At 43.6% G+C, this 14,808-nt stretch overlaps 1 protein-coding gene across 1 annotated transcript; it reads right to left on the minus strand.

Annotated features, from left to right (window-relative positions):
* Positions 1–1,539: 1,539 nt before the first annotated feature.
* Positions 1,540–13,006, minus strand: LOC120030649 (ras-related protein Rab-1B). Its single transcript, XM_038976088.1, has 6 exons — positions 12,687–13,006; positions 11,298–11,370; positions 11,056–11,151; positions 10,281–10,376; positions 9,363–9,494; positions 1,540–6,125 (listed from the first exon to the last, which is right to left on the minus strand). Exons 1-6 carry the CDS (start codon positions 12,698–12,700, stop codon positions 5,931–5,933), a joined length of 606 nt encoding a protein of 201 aa, XP_038832016.1. The 5' UTR covers positions 12,701–13,006; the 3' UTR covers positions 1,540–5,930.
* Between the last annotated feature and the right edge of the window lie 1,802 nt (positions 13,007–14,808).

The following is a 14,808-nucleotide window of genomic DNA, read 5'->3' on the forward strand; positions in this document are numbered from 1 at the left end:
TCATCCGACGCATAGTTTCATCATTAGATGTGATTTCAATATTTGAAAATGTGAAATTCATGGTGAACTGGTTATTGTTTCAGTTAATCCAGATGAATCAGATCTCATGATAAAACCATCCATTGTATCATTGTGTTTATAGATCTAAAACAAGTGATGGGTTTTGAGCACTTGATTCACCATTGACTCCATGTTAGAGCTAGATCTGCAAACTGTTTCTATCCGGTGATTGACTCCTTAGATCGGATTCATCTGAATTCCTACACCAGGTCTAAACAAAAACAGCTAATTGATGACGTGATTGCCATCCACTTGAGGAAACCTATCCAGTGAGGTCTGATTTTAACCTTTGTCAGGGTCCAGCTCTCTGTCTCCCCTGAGGAGCGTCTGGTACCCAGCTCCCAGTCTGCAGCGCCGCCACCAACACCAACGCTATAAATAACTCACTCAAGGTCACCAGCGCCCCACCACCACCACAGGGCCACGACAGGAGAAGAGAGGGATGGATGGAGGGTGGGGGGAGGGAGGACGAAGGACAATGGGTCAGTTTAGTAATGAGATTGCACATACTGTAGGTCAGGTCAATGAGCACATCACACTCTCAAAATCAGTCCAAATTGCATTGGAATTATTTTAAATAATGGCCTAATTCTAAGCCTGAAATGCTATATATTTAGACCAATGTCGGAGTGAAAATTATGTATTTGCCATATATCACACAATCATACAGTAGCGCCATTGAATTCAACATACAATATGATTTTTTTTGTACACATGTTCCCGCAATTCTCCATTGTAATGACTTCTAGCTTTATCATTATGTGATGCAAATAGCGCTGGAATGGGATTAGCTGGTATGTTTTTGCTGAGAGGGTCTTCTTACTGCAGACACTGTGCCGACTGCAGCAGTAGTCCTAAGAGGGATGTCTGCAGTACTTTATATTAGACTGAATAAAAAAAAAGAGCCAGCATTTCCCTGCCCACAGCGCAAAACACTCCTCCCCAGCAATATGTGAATTATTCCATTTGAAACAGCTCCATATTGAACGCATTCCTTCATACTCATGCGGTGTCAGAGTAGAGTACACCTTTAGATGAGAAGCTGCCTGGGTCTTCTTCAGTCTGACTGTTTATTTTATTTATTTGTGTGTGTGTGTGTGTGTGTGTGGATGATACAAGTCAAGGACAAAGTAGAGATGACAGGCAGGCTGCGAGGCAGATACTGGATGTGTTCAGGGTACTGAGCGACCACATGCAGAGGAGACGCACTAGCTGACATGGACTTGTACGTATAAACACGCACACATTCACACACCTAACAACGCCGGCGCACTGATAATACACAGTACATGGGGTAAAATAAAGGGACAGTTCATCCATGTTGACATTGATCTTTTTTATTTATTATATATATATTTATAATATGTACAGAAAAAAAAAAACATGATGAAAATCAGCAGTGAGACAGAGCACCAAAGTGGACAAGCGAAAAACAGAAAAGAAAAAAGTACCGACGACCAGGAGAGGACCTGCATGATGCTCGGTATAAAAGAACAGCGCGTGCTCCTTTATTAAGCCATGGAAGAGCAACAAAGTAGTGTGAAAATGACATGGGAAAAAACATTCTAGGGATTCTAGCAAGATTCTAGTTCCGTCATAATCACATTCATGAGCAAGCTCCCAACCAGAGCCCGCCCCTAACTCCACACCCCATGTGTTGTACCATCCACATTTCCTAAACCCCTCCCTCTTCTCCTTCGACGGACCAGAAGACACAATATTACCACAGTATATTTTCAATTCATATATTAAAAGCAGTGGAATATGAAGACGTCTTGGAAGGAAAAAGCACATTCAGAACAAATCAAAAAGGAGACTCACGCTGTTAATGGCGTGAAATGTCCATTTTACGTCCATTTTAGCATGTCCGTGTGACCAAGTGTGAGCGTGTCTGTTTGTGGAGTTTCAAACAATCGTTTCATTCGCAGAAGGGCTCATGTAAGATTTGAGGGAAAAGCCAGTGTTCAGAGAGCAGGAATGTTACACACACAAACCCCAACCCCGTCTCCCCCCCCCCCCCCCCCCCCCCTCACCTCCATACTACTGTTCCCTCCCTTCCTACCAGTGACAGTCAGCTGATTACTACCAGATTCTCAAATTCATCACACCAAACTGCCTAAGCATAAAATGAGCCAGCACAATCCAGTTCGGTTGAGTCTTGCATTGTGTCACGGGGTTTAGCCTAGTTTTCCCACCCTATCTGTAAGGGCTCTACTAAAAATACAAGTGCTAAGATGGCTACTGTATCTACTACCCTACATATAAAAAGAGTCACACCTTCTCTAAACCTGCTGTTCACACTTAATGAGATACTGCATTCTGCCCTAATATCACTCTTCTAGACATGAATGCCATAGGCTGGTTGGTAGCCATATGCTGCAGACAGCAAGAGCTCACTAACTCATCGATATTAATTGGACATCACAGTTTGTAAAGGCTGAAATTGCACTTTGCAATTGCATGGGGAATGCATAGCATACCTCACTACCTGGAGCTCTGAGCCCGGAGGACAAGGCCGTGCCACCTTAAGTGCTGAGGAATTGCAAGTCTCTCTCGAAGACCAACACCAGGAATGCTCCCAAAGTCCAAGCGAGATTCCGTTATCAATGATAAGTAGTTGGAACCGGTCACAGAGAACATTGTTGGATTGGTTGAGTTTGAATAAATGGATTGGCTTTTACAAGGAGGTTGATGGGAGTTCATACCCGGTCTGCATGGCAAGACCAGTCAGTCCCTCTTAACCCCTCAAGCACAGTCAAACACTTCAACCCAATGAACCAGAACCTAGGACCACAACCATGCTCTATGACCGTAACATGACCATGATGACGTAACATGATCAAACCCAATGAAGCCAAACTGAACCAGGCTTAATGACCAAATAGCATGACCATAAATTGCTTATATAGTTGTCGTAAAAGTAAGAACCTCCCTGTCTGCACTTTACATAGCTATACAGGTACAAGATTAGAACTGTTACACACACACACACTACTGGATGATTTCAGACTGTCAAGACCAAGACAAGGGAAAACCATAAAGATAAAAGGAATATCACTTTCTGCGTATCAATACCACACACATACAGGCCCACTATAGTGCTGTCACGTCTTTAGGTCTAGTCCTGGTTCTCAGCATGTCACCCTAATTTCCTACCAAAGCCAGAGAACAGATCTTCCCAAAGTCCGATTGTAACCGTGCCTACTTCTACAGTCATAAAACGGTCTTGGGAAAAAAAGGGTTGACATCTGAAGTTGTAATAATCAACGAAAGCCAATAGTCTTTGTTGTCTAGAACACAAAAGCTTAGAGGCCTTGTTCACTGTATTGCAGCGCATTCAATTAAAAACCACCAGTGTTGGTTAAGGTCAGGGGTTAAAGGCTCCATAGTTCCATAGGAATGCCGCTGAAAAATCAGGACAGCCGGAACCATTAACACACATTCTGACTTGCCGAACACTTAATGTCTTAGGCTATATAGAGGCTACAGGAACCAGCAGTTGACAATGATGAACATTGAAGAACACTATTCACGCACTGATCTAAAGAGAGCTTCTGAGGTAATGAGTTGACATGTGGTCATAGTACAGTATGGAGACTTCGGTCTGAGTAGGGACTCCGCTTGAACATAATTAGGTCATCTTGGGCCATTTAAACCGTGACGCACTGGCTACGCTTCTTAGCAACCAAACTAACTGACATGAAACCGTGACAACCATAAAAGGAAATGCACTGTGGGACACGTGAAGACAAAGGGGGGGAATGGAAACACGGTCTGAGAAGTCGGTCATGGCCAAGGCATAAAGAACCTGTGGTGTGACTGTGACATGCTACATAAGTTACGCATGCGGTCAGTATCTTTAAGAGACCAGTAAGGCACAGGAGGGAACAGTAGCTTTCATAGACAAACTCCCCCGACCCGGTCAAACCTAGCAACAACCAAAAAACAACATCCCAACCGACCCACCCACCCAATAACGTAAGTTTGACAGCATTTCAAGCAATTTGATTAGAAAATAATAATAATTCTACAAAAAAAATAACATTATCAAATAAAATCATTGTAATAATACCTATGAAACAATATGAATAATAATCTATTAAGATGAACACAGAATGTAGGATATTGCCAATATGGTGTCAGAGCAATGTCCTATTAATTCGTTGTTGAATATCAGTTGCATTGCCCAAGCCCCTATCTACGCCCGCCCCTAACTTAGTACTACAGTATGTCATGCCCATTTATCTGTGTGTGTGTGTACTGTCTGTGTATGTTGAAGAACCACCGTGGGTATATTTAAGCAATAAGGCCCGAGGGGTTGTGGTATATGGCCAATATACCACGGCGAGGGCTGTTCTTATGCAAGATGCAACGCGGAGTGCCTGGACACAGCCCTTCGCCGTGGTATATTGCCATGTCACAAACCCCAAAGGTGCCTCATTGCTATTATAAAACTGGATACCAACGTAATTAGAGCAGTAAAAAGAAATGTTTTGTCATACCCATGGCAGACGGTCTGATATTCCACAGCTGTCAGCAAATCAGCATTCAGGGCAGATTTATAATGTTATAGTGTCATGACAACTTAAAGACATACAACCATGACCTAAGCGTATCGCACATATTTATGTTTTTTTTATTTTATTCTTGTTCTTTAATATGTGAAATCCTAACAGGAGGAGTGATGTGGGCTAACACCATATATTACAGAACCAAAAAGAAATGTCTTGCTCTCTCCTTTTCTCTCACTACATCCTCCATTCTGCATGTAGAAGGATGGAGGGAGAGGGATTGGAGTGATTCCAAGTTTGACCAAAAGCTCTCATGTTCTGCATGGAGTGTCGAATCAACCTAAAGCACGCAGTCTACGAGAAGTCCCACCACCCCCCAGAATACCCTCTTCACACAGACTGCAGTGTATGAGTCTCTCCTCTGTCCCCCGTCTGTTGATGAGAGGCAGAAAAAGCGAGCGATTGGAGGAAAGCACAACAAATGGGCATCCCCATCAATTAATAACCTCGATGACTCACCACCGCCTCACTAGAATCTTAGTACGCTGGTAGTGGCACAACTGTCTGCTTTCTGCTCCAATGCCAATTCAGTTTGTTTAACGGACGGATAGTCATGAATACATGAGTGTTACTTTTGCATTTGAGCCATAAAACGTGGACCAGACGGTGCACGTGACTCAATCTATGCTGTAGACAGACTTTAACATGACTACAAGGCACCCCAACATATAAAATAGGCCCAATAGACAGATGACTATTGTAGCACACTAAACTTAATTTTGCTATATGACTTTCACTGGGTTGCAATGAACGACATAGCCTGAAGGAAAGAGAGACCCATACCTGTGACTATCTCGAATGGCAGAATCACTCCGACCCACTTTCAATGTGTGTGTGTGTGTGTGTGTGTGAGGGAGAGAGAGAGATAAGCGCTCGCCAGAATCTAAAACCTAATCTTCTATCACCCAGTTCCCCTCTAAATCAATACCAATCTTTTCTCATATCTGTTTACCTTCCTGCCTCATCGCTCAGCAAAAATGAAAAAGAAAAAAAAGGTCCTCAAACCCCCCCTCACCCCTACCTAACTATTATTCCCCATACACTTTTTTAGGGGAGATAGTCTTCAAGTCAGCCCCCAGTTCTAGCCCTTCAACTCCACCCCTTTCTCTCAACCTCTCCCTGACCACCCATCCCTCGCTTAACCCTGTTCCCATTGGTTCACTGTAGGGTAAGAGAAAGGGAGATGGAGATGGGAGGGAGGCTGAGGGGTGAAAAGTGGAGGAGGGAGAGGTGGAGGAGGTGAAGCCCCGGGCAGAGAGGGACAGGAGGAGGAGGTGAGCATCCAGAACAGGGCCCGGTTTAACAGCATCCCCCGCCAGACTGCCTGACCGGGGTGCTGTCTATCTTCAGGTTGGGCTTGTCCCCACCGGCCGTGGCCCCGGGTCCCATCCTCTTCTTAATCTCAGCGGCCATGGTCATGAAGGCCTGCTCCACGTTGGTGGCGTTCTTGGCACTGGTCTCCAGGAACGGGATGGCCAGGGAGTCGGCAAACTCCTGCAGGCGGCAGACAGGGACAGAATAGATAGGGGTTAAACATAGATATAAAAACATACAAGGTAATACCCAGCTGTTGTAGTATTGACCATGGGGAAAATAATAATACTAAAAAACAGTATTATGTTCATTAAATATATAAAGCAATAGGACGCTGCAGGGAGGGACAGAAAGGATTTTTTAAATATTGGTATTGTGTGAAGTGTCTCAATGTGAAAAGTACGGTCTGTAATTTTGTCTGCGTTGAAAATGCATTAAAGAAAATTGTAAATAAGTTAAAGATCCAATATTACGCGATTGATCACCTCAGGAGCCAACTCGATTTTGTATTCCCACATTGATGAGGAAATAGCTTTCTAGAGAAATCGACTGCTCAAAACAACAAAATTAGCTACATTATTGTTTTGTGTAGTGCTTGAAATGTAGTGTGTTTTGTGAAGTGCCCAGAACCTTTTGATGGATGAATAATTTCAAAATTGCAGGCTGTACGTCTGATATGAGTTTCCATAACTTACAAGCTAGGTAGTATGCCATAGGGATATGGTTTCGCTATTACTTTACTGAAAACTGTGTGCGCCCGAACCATTCAAAAGATATGATAAATTTGACTGGAGATAATATCTTCTTTGCTTGAGGCGTCACCACAGACCCGGGTTCGATCCCAGCCTGTGTCACAACCGGCCTTGACTGGGAGTCCCAGAGGGCGGCGCACAATTGGCCCATCGTCACCCGGGTTAGGGGAGGGTTTGGCCGGGCTTTACTTGGCTCATCGCGCTCTAGCGATTCCTTGTGGCGGGCCGTGTGCCTGCAAGCTGACTTCGGTTGTCAGTTGAACGGTGTTTCCTCCGACACATTAGTGTGGCTGGCTTCTGGGTTAAGCGGGCGGGTGTTAAGAAGCGCGGTTTGGTGGGTCATGTTTTGGAGGACGCATGACACGACCGAGCCCGTTGGAGAGTTTCAGCGATGAGACAAGATCGTAATTGGATATCACGAAATTGGGGAGAAAAACATTATATAATAAAATAGCGGACTGCGAGAAGCCTATTTGTTTGATACACCATATATACACAACAGTATGTGGACACCTTCAAATTAGTGGATTAAGCTACTTCAGCCACATGTACAAAACAGAGTACACAGCCATGCAATCTCCATAGACAAACATTGACAGTAGAATGGCCTTACTGAAGAGCTCAGTGACTTTCACGTGGCACCCGTCATAGGATGCCACCTTTCCAACAAGTCAGTTCGTCACATTTATGCCCTGCTAGAGCTGCCCCAGTCAACTGTAAGTGCTGTTATTGTGAAGTGGAAATGTCTAAGAGCAACAACGGCTCAGCCGCAAAGTGGTAAGCCACAGAAGCTCACAGAATGGGAACGCTGAGTGCTGAAGAACGTAGCATGTAAAAATTGTTTGTCCTCGGTTGCAACACTCACTACCGAGTTCCAAACTGCCCCTGGAAGCAGGGTTAACACAAGAACCGGTCGTCGGGAGCTTCATGAAATGGGTTTCCATGGCCGAACAGCCCCACACAAGCCTAAGATCACCATGCGCAGTGGCAAGCGTCGGCTGGAGTAGTGTAAAGGTCGCCGCCATTGGACTCTGGAGCAGTGGAAACCGGTTCTCTGGAGTAATGAATCACACTTCACCATCTCGCAGTCTGACGGGCAAGTCTGGGTTTGGCGGATGCCAGGCGAACGCTACCTGCCCAAATGCATAGTGCCAAATGTAAAGTTTGGTGGAGGAAGAATAATGGTCTGCGGCTATTTTTCATGGTTCGGGGAAGGCCCCTTAGTTCCAGTAAAAGGAAATCTTAACGCTACAGCATTCAATTGCATTCTAGACAATTCTGTGCTTCCAACTTAGTGGCAACCGTTTGGGGAAGGCCCTTTCCTGTTTCAGCAGGACAACGCCCCCATGCAGAAAGCGAGGTCCATACAGAAATGAGATCAGTGTCGAGATCAGTGTGGAATAACTTTACTGGCCTGCACAGAGCCCTGACCTTAACACCATCAAACACCTTTGGGATGAATTCGAAAGCCTACTGCGAGCCAGGCCTAATCACCCAAGTCCCCACAGCAATGTTCCAACATCTAGTGGAAAGCCTTCACAGAAGAGTGGAGGCTGTTAAAGCAGCAAAGGGGGGGACCAAATCCATATTAATGCCTCTGATTTTGGAATGAAATGTTCGACAAACAGGTGTCCACATACTTTTGTAGTGTAACAAACAAGCTTGTTCAGTCATGTTACCTTATTAGCTAACAATCTGGTAACTGGACAGGCAGAAATTTGTTTTAAGACGGCACGTGGAGAAAGATAGTGAACCCAAAAGTATACGTTTTATTCTAATAAAATAAATAATAATTTGGGTAGGGTGTAGCCCTGGAAAGATGTAGGCTATGCCATGATATATTCAAGAGATTTTCTGTTGAATTTATTTCTTTCACATTAGCTGATGTAAGTCAATGGAACATCTATTCCTTATGATGGGATATCATATTATAGGATAATTAGTGTGCTTATCAGCAAGAACAGTACTGTTAATCCTCATACTTTTTAGTTTTCACAGTTTTGCTGGTGTAACTATTTCTTTGAAATCTATTATGCGCACTTGTGCCTTCGAAAAAATAAATATGACAAGAAGCTATGCATTTTTTTGCCATTCGTGTAGGTAAGTTGTGTCATGGACATGTTGATTGTAAGTCATAAAAAGGAGAATAGGCTTTACTGAAATGTCTCTTCCCTCAATTATTCTGTCATTTTAGTCGTGTGCACAAGCTGCTATGCAGATATGGCAAGAGGACTCTCAAAAGCTCGTAAACGTAAAATATCTTGCCTATATACAGTAAGATGACACATTTTTGCAACATGTCAGCCTCAACCACCTTAAGGTTGTTGTTGAAGGTGAGGTGACATGGAGTAATTCATTGTTATAGCGTGAATATTTTAAAATCTCTTCCACTTGGGAAACACACCTCCCTGCAGGACTTTCTTCAAGCCCTATTTTAAAGGGATTGTTCACCCACATTATTATTTTAAAATTTGTACGTCTTTTTTATTTACAAAAATTCTGAGTAGATATAATCTCTTAATGTTCATCTCAAAGTGCACCTGATGGATGCATTCATGCAGCAGTTGAAATTCAATTTTTCTTCCGGGGGATGCCCCCGGAACCCTCTGGCTTTGGGGTAAGCCCCCAATGTCCTCAAATCATAGAAATGCCCCTGTAGCCATACCTTAGCTGTTGTGTAGTCCACTACTTTCTTGGTGGTGAGGTCACACTTGTTCCCCACCAAAAGCTTGTTGACGTTCTCGCTGGCGTAGCGGTCGATCTCCTGCAGCCACTGCTTCACGTTGTTGTAGGACTCCTACAGCACACAGGACAGAATGAGATGAGTCACACAATGCATGGCTGCCTATCCTACAGGCATGTGAGAAACCTGTCTAAGCCGGGGGAGGGAGGGGTTCTACTAAGCTATATGGAATTGTTTTAAGAAGGTCATACCAATGATCATTTTGATATTGAAATGTAAGACCCCTTGAAAAGTCTTTTATTTATTTATATATAAATTGTATTTGGCCTTACTGCTATCAGCCCATACAAATGCATTGAATAAGAGATTCAGTACATGGAACAACAGATAATCCCCCCCAAAAAGGAACTTTGTTCTGAAGTGTCTTTCATATCTGAGAGATATAAGAAAGATCAGGAAACATTTTATATACAATTTTTTGTTAAACATTTATTTAATCCCTTGTTTTTGGCACGAAACAGTTTCCATTATTACTTCCATTCATTTTTCAACTGGTACAGGGAGACATTCAAAAGAGTCTTGTAGGCCTGTGGGCGAAACCGTTCGGACGATAGTTGACTTTGTGAGAAGACTGATTTTCGGGATCTCTCATGGTCTGACAAACACCGCTCTAGCTCTGTGTCACCTTTCACCGCAGATGCGGAAGTGCGACATCGACGGATGCGGTGGATTGAGACACATCCAATGCTAGCTTTAACAGAAAGATTTTTATGTGGATTTTTTATTATTATGCCAATTAGACATTTTTGAAAGTCAAAAGAACTTGGGAAGTACAATATTTGACTACAAAAATAAACAACAGAGTATTAAGCTTAGATCTCCCTTTAACTAATAACCCACCTGATCTGTGACATCATAGACCACGATGATGCCGTGGGCGCCCCTGTAGTAACTGGAGGTGATGGTGCGGAACCTCTCCTGACCGGCAGTGTCCCACTGGAAGAGAGGGAGTGGAGAATTACAAAAGAGAGAGGGAGGGGAGAGATAGTTGTTTAATGCAAACAAAAGAAACAGGCTAATTTAAATAACTAAACACACACACCTGTCATCACCCAAGTTCCATTCATTCCTGTCTTGAAAACACTTGGAAAAGCACTAGTTAGGCATCTATGGACATTAGAATACCACACTAACATCTAAAGTTCCTCTCCTTGCATCTAAAGAGCCATGGTGGGAACAGAACTGGATCCCAGGCCTGTTGTTTAGCCTTAGGGCGAGGTGTTAAACTACAGAGCAAACACAGGACGTAAAACTAAGCAACATAACTAGGTTACTGAACCGTTTATCAAATCTAATCAAGCCTTTATAACATCAGGAGTTGGCGGGGGGAGCCGCTCCTCCTGTTTAACCAGATGTATCCGTCTGTAACGGTGCAGCCTTTTCTCCTACCAACACAGTATCCTATTACATCCTATTAGACTATAAGAGATCACACATGCACGCGAGCGACGCAAAAAAGATCACACAGCTGTGAGCGGTGCAAAACCCTCAAATGTTCATCATAACAGCAATAGCTGGGGCTAAGCTTTCTAATTAAAACAGCCACTTCTTATTTGTAGTTGGTGGTGTGGGTGTGGGTAGCGGCATGTTGCAGTGTTCACTGTGTCAGACTCACAATCTGCAGTTTGATGGTCTTGCCGTCCAGCTCGATGGTGCGGATCTTGAAGTCTACGCCGATGGTGCTGATGTAGCTCTCTGTGTAGGTGTCATCCTAGAGAAATGGAAGGAGTTACATAGAAGGCAGAAGAGAGAGAGAGAGAACAGTCAGATTCTGGAAGCTGCATTTTGATACAAGGCAGCTACACGACACTTACTAAATAACTGTATACAGTCATAGTATACGGTAACTATACTTACAGCAAACCGGAGCAGAAGACAGGACTTTCCCACACCGGAGTCACCAATAAGGAGGAGCTTGAACAGGTAGTCACTGAAATTAAAGCATCCAGCATTAGACCAAAGACTAGACATACTAAACAGTGTTGCTACTGAACTCCAGTCATAAGCCCTACTGATGTTATGTTGGTCAGTTTATTCCACTTCGGACAGATAGCCTAGAATTCTAGGCTAAGGCCCAATAGAGAGAAAGTGTGGGGAAAGACACTCCTGAGAGACACTCCTGAGGCAACCAACCGATTGACCAATATCAAGTTGTGTTCAAGCAACTACTTCTAAATAGGACATGTAGCAGGGCCACCGCCAGTACACGGTGAACTCATTCACCGATATGGAACTCTCAGAAATGTTTGTGCGCAAGTAAATATTATGGTGTAGTACTTTCCCATCAACTCTCAGCAAAACAAGGTCACGTGCATTTGACACACTTCCACTGCACAGAAGTGGCGCAATGACAGAGCTATTCTTGTGTCTACTGAAATTGAGATGTGGCATGTTTTTCCTGCCAAAGAACTTCCATGCTATGGAAACTAACACAGGCTGCATGTATGTGGCAATCTCTTCCCCAAACGCAGACTTTGATGTGATGTGGCGATGTCTCCCACATTCACGAAGATAAGAGGCTTTTACAACAAATCACCTATGCTTTCTGAGTCGACGTCCATACGCTTGCTATGTACGGAAACGGCATGTGCTGGCTAAATTGCTATCACCCGGCACATAGCCAATCTATTCGTAAAGTTAGCAAGTAGCAACCTATGTTTTGGCCCTAACATAACGTTAGTTAGCTAGCTAACGTTACACACTAACGTTAGAGAGCACCATCACAGAACGGAGGGTGTGTGTTTGTTAATGACAAAGCGATCTCAAAGCAAGCATTGGTGTTTGTTAGCTAACGTTAGATCTCCATAGGCAGCAAGATAGCTTTGCTACTGTAAGTTAGTGGGCCGGTACGACGTTTCAGCACCACGTCCTATTTCTCCGGTCGCTACCGCACAGAGCAGGGTTTCTATGCGCGTGTTCGCTCATTTCAGGGCCACACACAAGTGACAGATGTTTGAGGGGCTAACTAGCTATGTTCGTTGACAATAGTGACAACAATTACATTATAGCTAGTTATTTTTGTGTAAAACGTATGCTAGCTAGCCATCTATCGTTAGCTGACAATGTGGCACGAACAAGCGATCAGCTGACGTTGGCTGAATATTAGTTAAAAAACGCTCGAGACTCACATTTATGGAATTGCCCGCGCCCTACTACAATAAAACTACAATAACATGTTCGATCTATGCATATAAGATTACAAAACGAAAGGGAGTGTAAAATATACGAGTGGTAGAGTCTACTCACTATTCTGGATTCATGATTTGACTGACGTTCGGGATATGTTTCTATCGGCGATTTCACTGTTCCTTCCTCCTCTCTCTCACTCCGCTTTCAAAGGCAAATATGGATTGTCGGTCTCAATATCCAAGGCACTTGGATGTCTTTCACCGTATTTTCTAACTCCCCTTGTCCTTCTTGGCTGTCTAATCGTTATGAGGCTATATAACGTTTACAGACATTCCTATTTTCGTCTGATTTGACAGGTTAATTTTCTTCTTTTTCTTTCTTTCTGTGTCCGCTCTTCGCTCAAAGTACAAGATGGCTGCGCAGGTGCGGCAGTGACATCAAATGACGTGGCACTACGGACAAATCTAGAATGTCTCTGAATGCTGGGAGTTGTAGTTCAAAGTCTACCTAGACATGGGGGACTTTGTATTTATTTAACCTTTATTTAACAAGGCAAGTCAGTTAAGAACAAATTATTATTTACAATGACTGCCTACCAAAAGGCAAAAGGCTGGGGGGCTGGGATTAAAAAATGTAAATAAATTCAATAAAAATATTGGACAAAACACACATCAAGATAAGTACACACCTTTTTTATATGCATAAGTATATGGATACACTGTATTATTGCAAATTTGAATTCAATGGAAAAAGGAAAATGTTTATAATTTTATGTAATTATGAGTTTCAAAGAAATCCCCAAAACAATGTTCATTAGAAAAAAGTATACAACTTTATTAAAGTTGACATGTCATGGACAATTAAACATTCAAGTTGGAGAAACATTGAGGCACAACATTAGAGAAGGTAATTCCCTTGCCTGGCTACCCAGACTCCTTGCTCAGGCCAAACGCTACTCCGCGACAACGTTAGTTTCTTCTCCTTCTCCGCAATATGTCTACATCTCAAAATCAAATCAAATTTTATTTTGTCACATGCGCCGAAAACAACATGTAATCAGTGTTAAACTATTTACTAAATAAACTGACTTAAACAATAAGAAGAAGAAAAAAGTTAAGAAGAAAATAGAAACATTTAAAATAATTAAAGAGCAACAATAAAATAACAGTAACGAGGCTATATACAAGGGGTACCGGTACAGAGTCAAAGTGCAGGGGGCACAGGTTAGTCGAGGTAATTGAGGTAATATGTACATGTAGGTACAGTGACTACGCATAGATAATAAACAGAGAGTAGCAGCAACGTAAACATGGGGGAGGCAATGCAAATAGTCTGGGTAGCCATTTTGTTAGCTGTTCAGGAGTCTTATGGCTTGGGGGTAGAAGCTGTTAAGAAGCCTTTTGGACCTAGAGTTGGTGCTCCGGTACGTCTTGCCGTGAGGTAGCAGAAAGAACAGTCTGTGACTAGGGTGGTTGGAGTCTTTGGCAATTTTTATGCATCCTCTGACACCGCCTGGTATAGTGGTCCTGGAGGGCAGGAAACTTGGCCCCAGTGATGTACTGGGGTTGTACGCACTACCCTCTGTAGTGCCTTGCCATTGGAGGCCGAACAGTTGCCACACCAGGCAGTGATGCAACCAGTCAGGATGCTCTCGATGGTGCAACTGTAGAACTTTTTGAGGATGTGAGGACCCATGCCAAATCTTGTCAGAAATAGGCATTGTAGTGCCCTCTTCACGACTGTCTTGATGTGTTTGGACCATGATAGCTCTTTGGTGATGTGGGTACCAAGGAACCTGAAGCTCTCAACCTGCTCCACTACAGCCCAATTGATGAGAATGGGGGTGTGCTCGGCCCTCCTTTTCCTGTAGTTCACGATCATCTCCTTTGTCATGATCACGTTGAGGGAGAGGTTGTTATCTTGGCACCACACTGCCAGGTCTCTGACCTCCTCCTATAGGCTGTCTCATCTTTGTCGGTGATCAGGCCTACCACTGTTGTGACGTCGGAAAACTTAATTATGGTGTTGGAGTCGTGCTTGTCCATGCAGTCATGGGTGAACAGGGATTACAGGAGGGGACTGATCATGCACCCCTGAGGGGCCCCCGTGTTGAGGATCAGTGAGGCAGATGTGTTGTTACCTACCCTTACCACCTGGGGGTGGCCCGTCAGGAAGTCCAGGATACAGTTGCAGAGGGAGATGTTTAGTCCCAGGGTCCTTAGCTTAGTGATGAGCTTTG

Source organism: Salvelinus namaycush, chromosome 36 (assembly GCF_016432855.1).
Source record: "Salvelinus namaycush isolate Seneca chromosome 36, SaNama_1.0, whole genome shotgun sequence".
Taxonomy (NCBI): domain Eukaryota; kingdom Metazoa; phylum Chordata; class Actinopteri; order Salmoniformes; family Salmonidae; genus Salvelinus; species Salvelinus namaycush.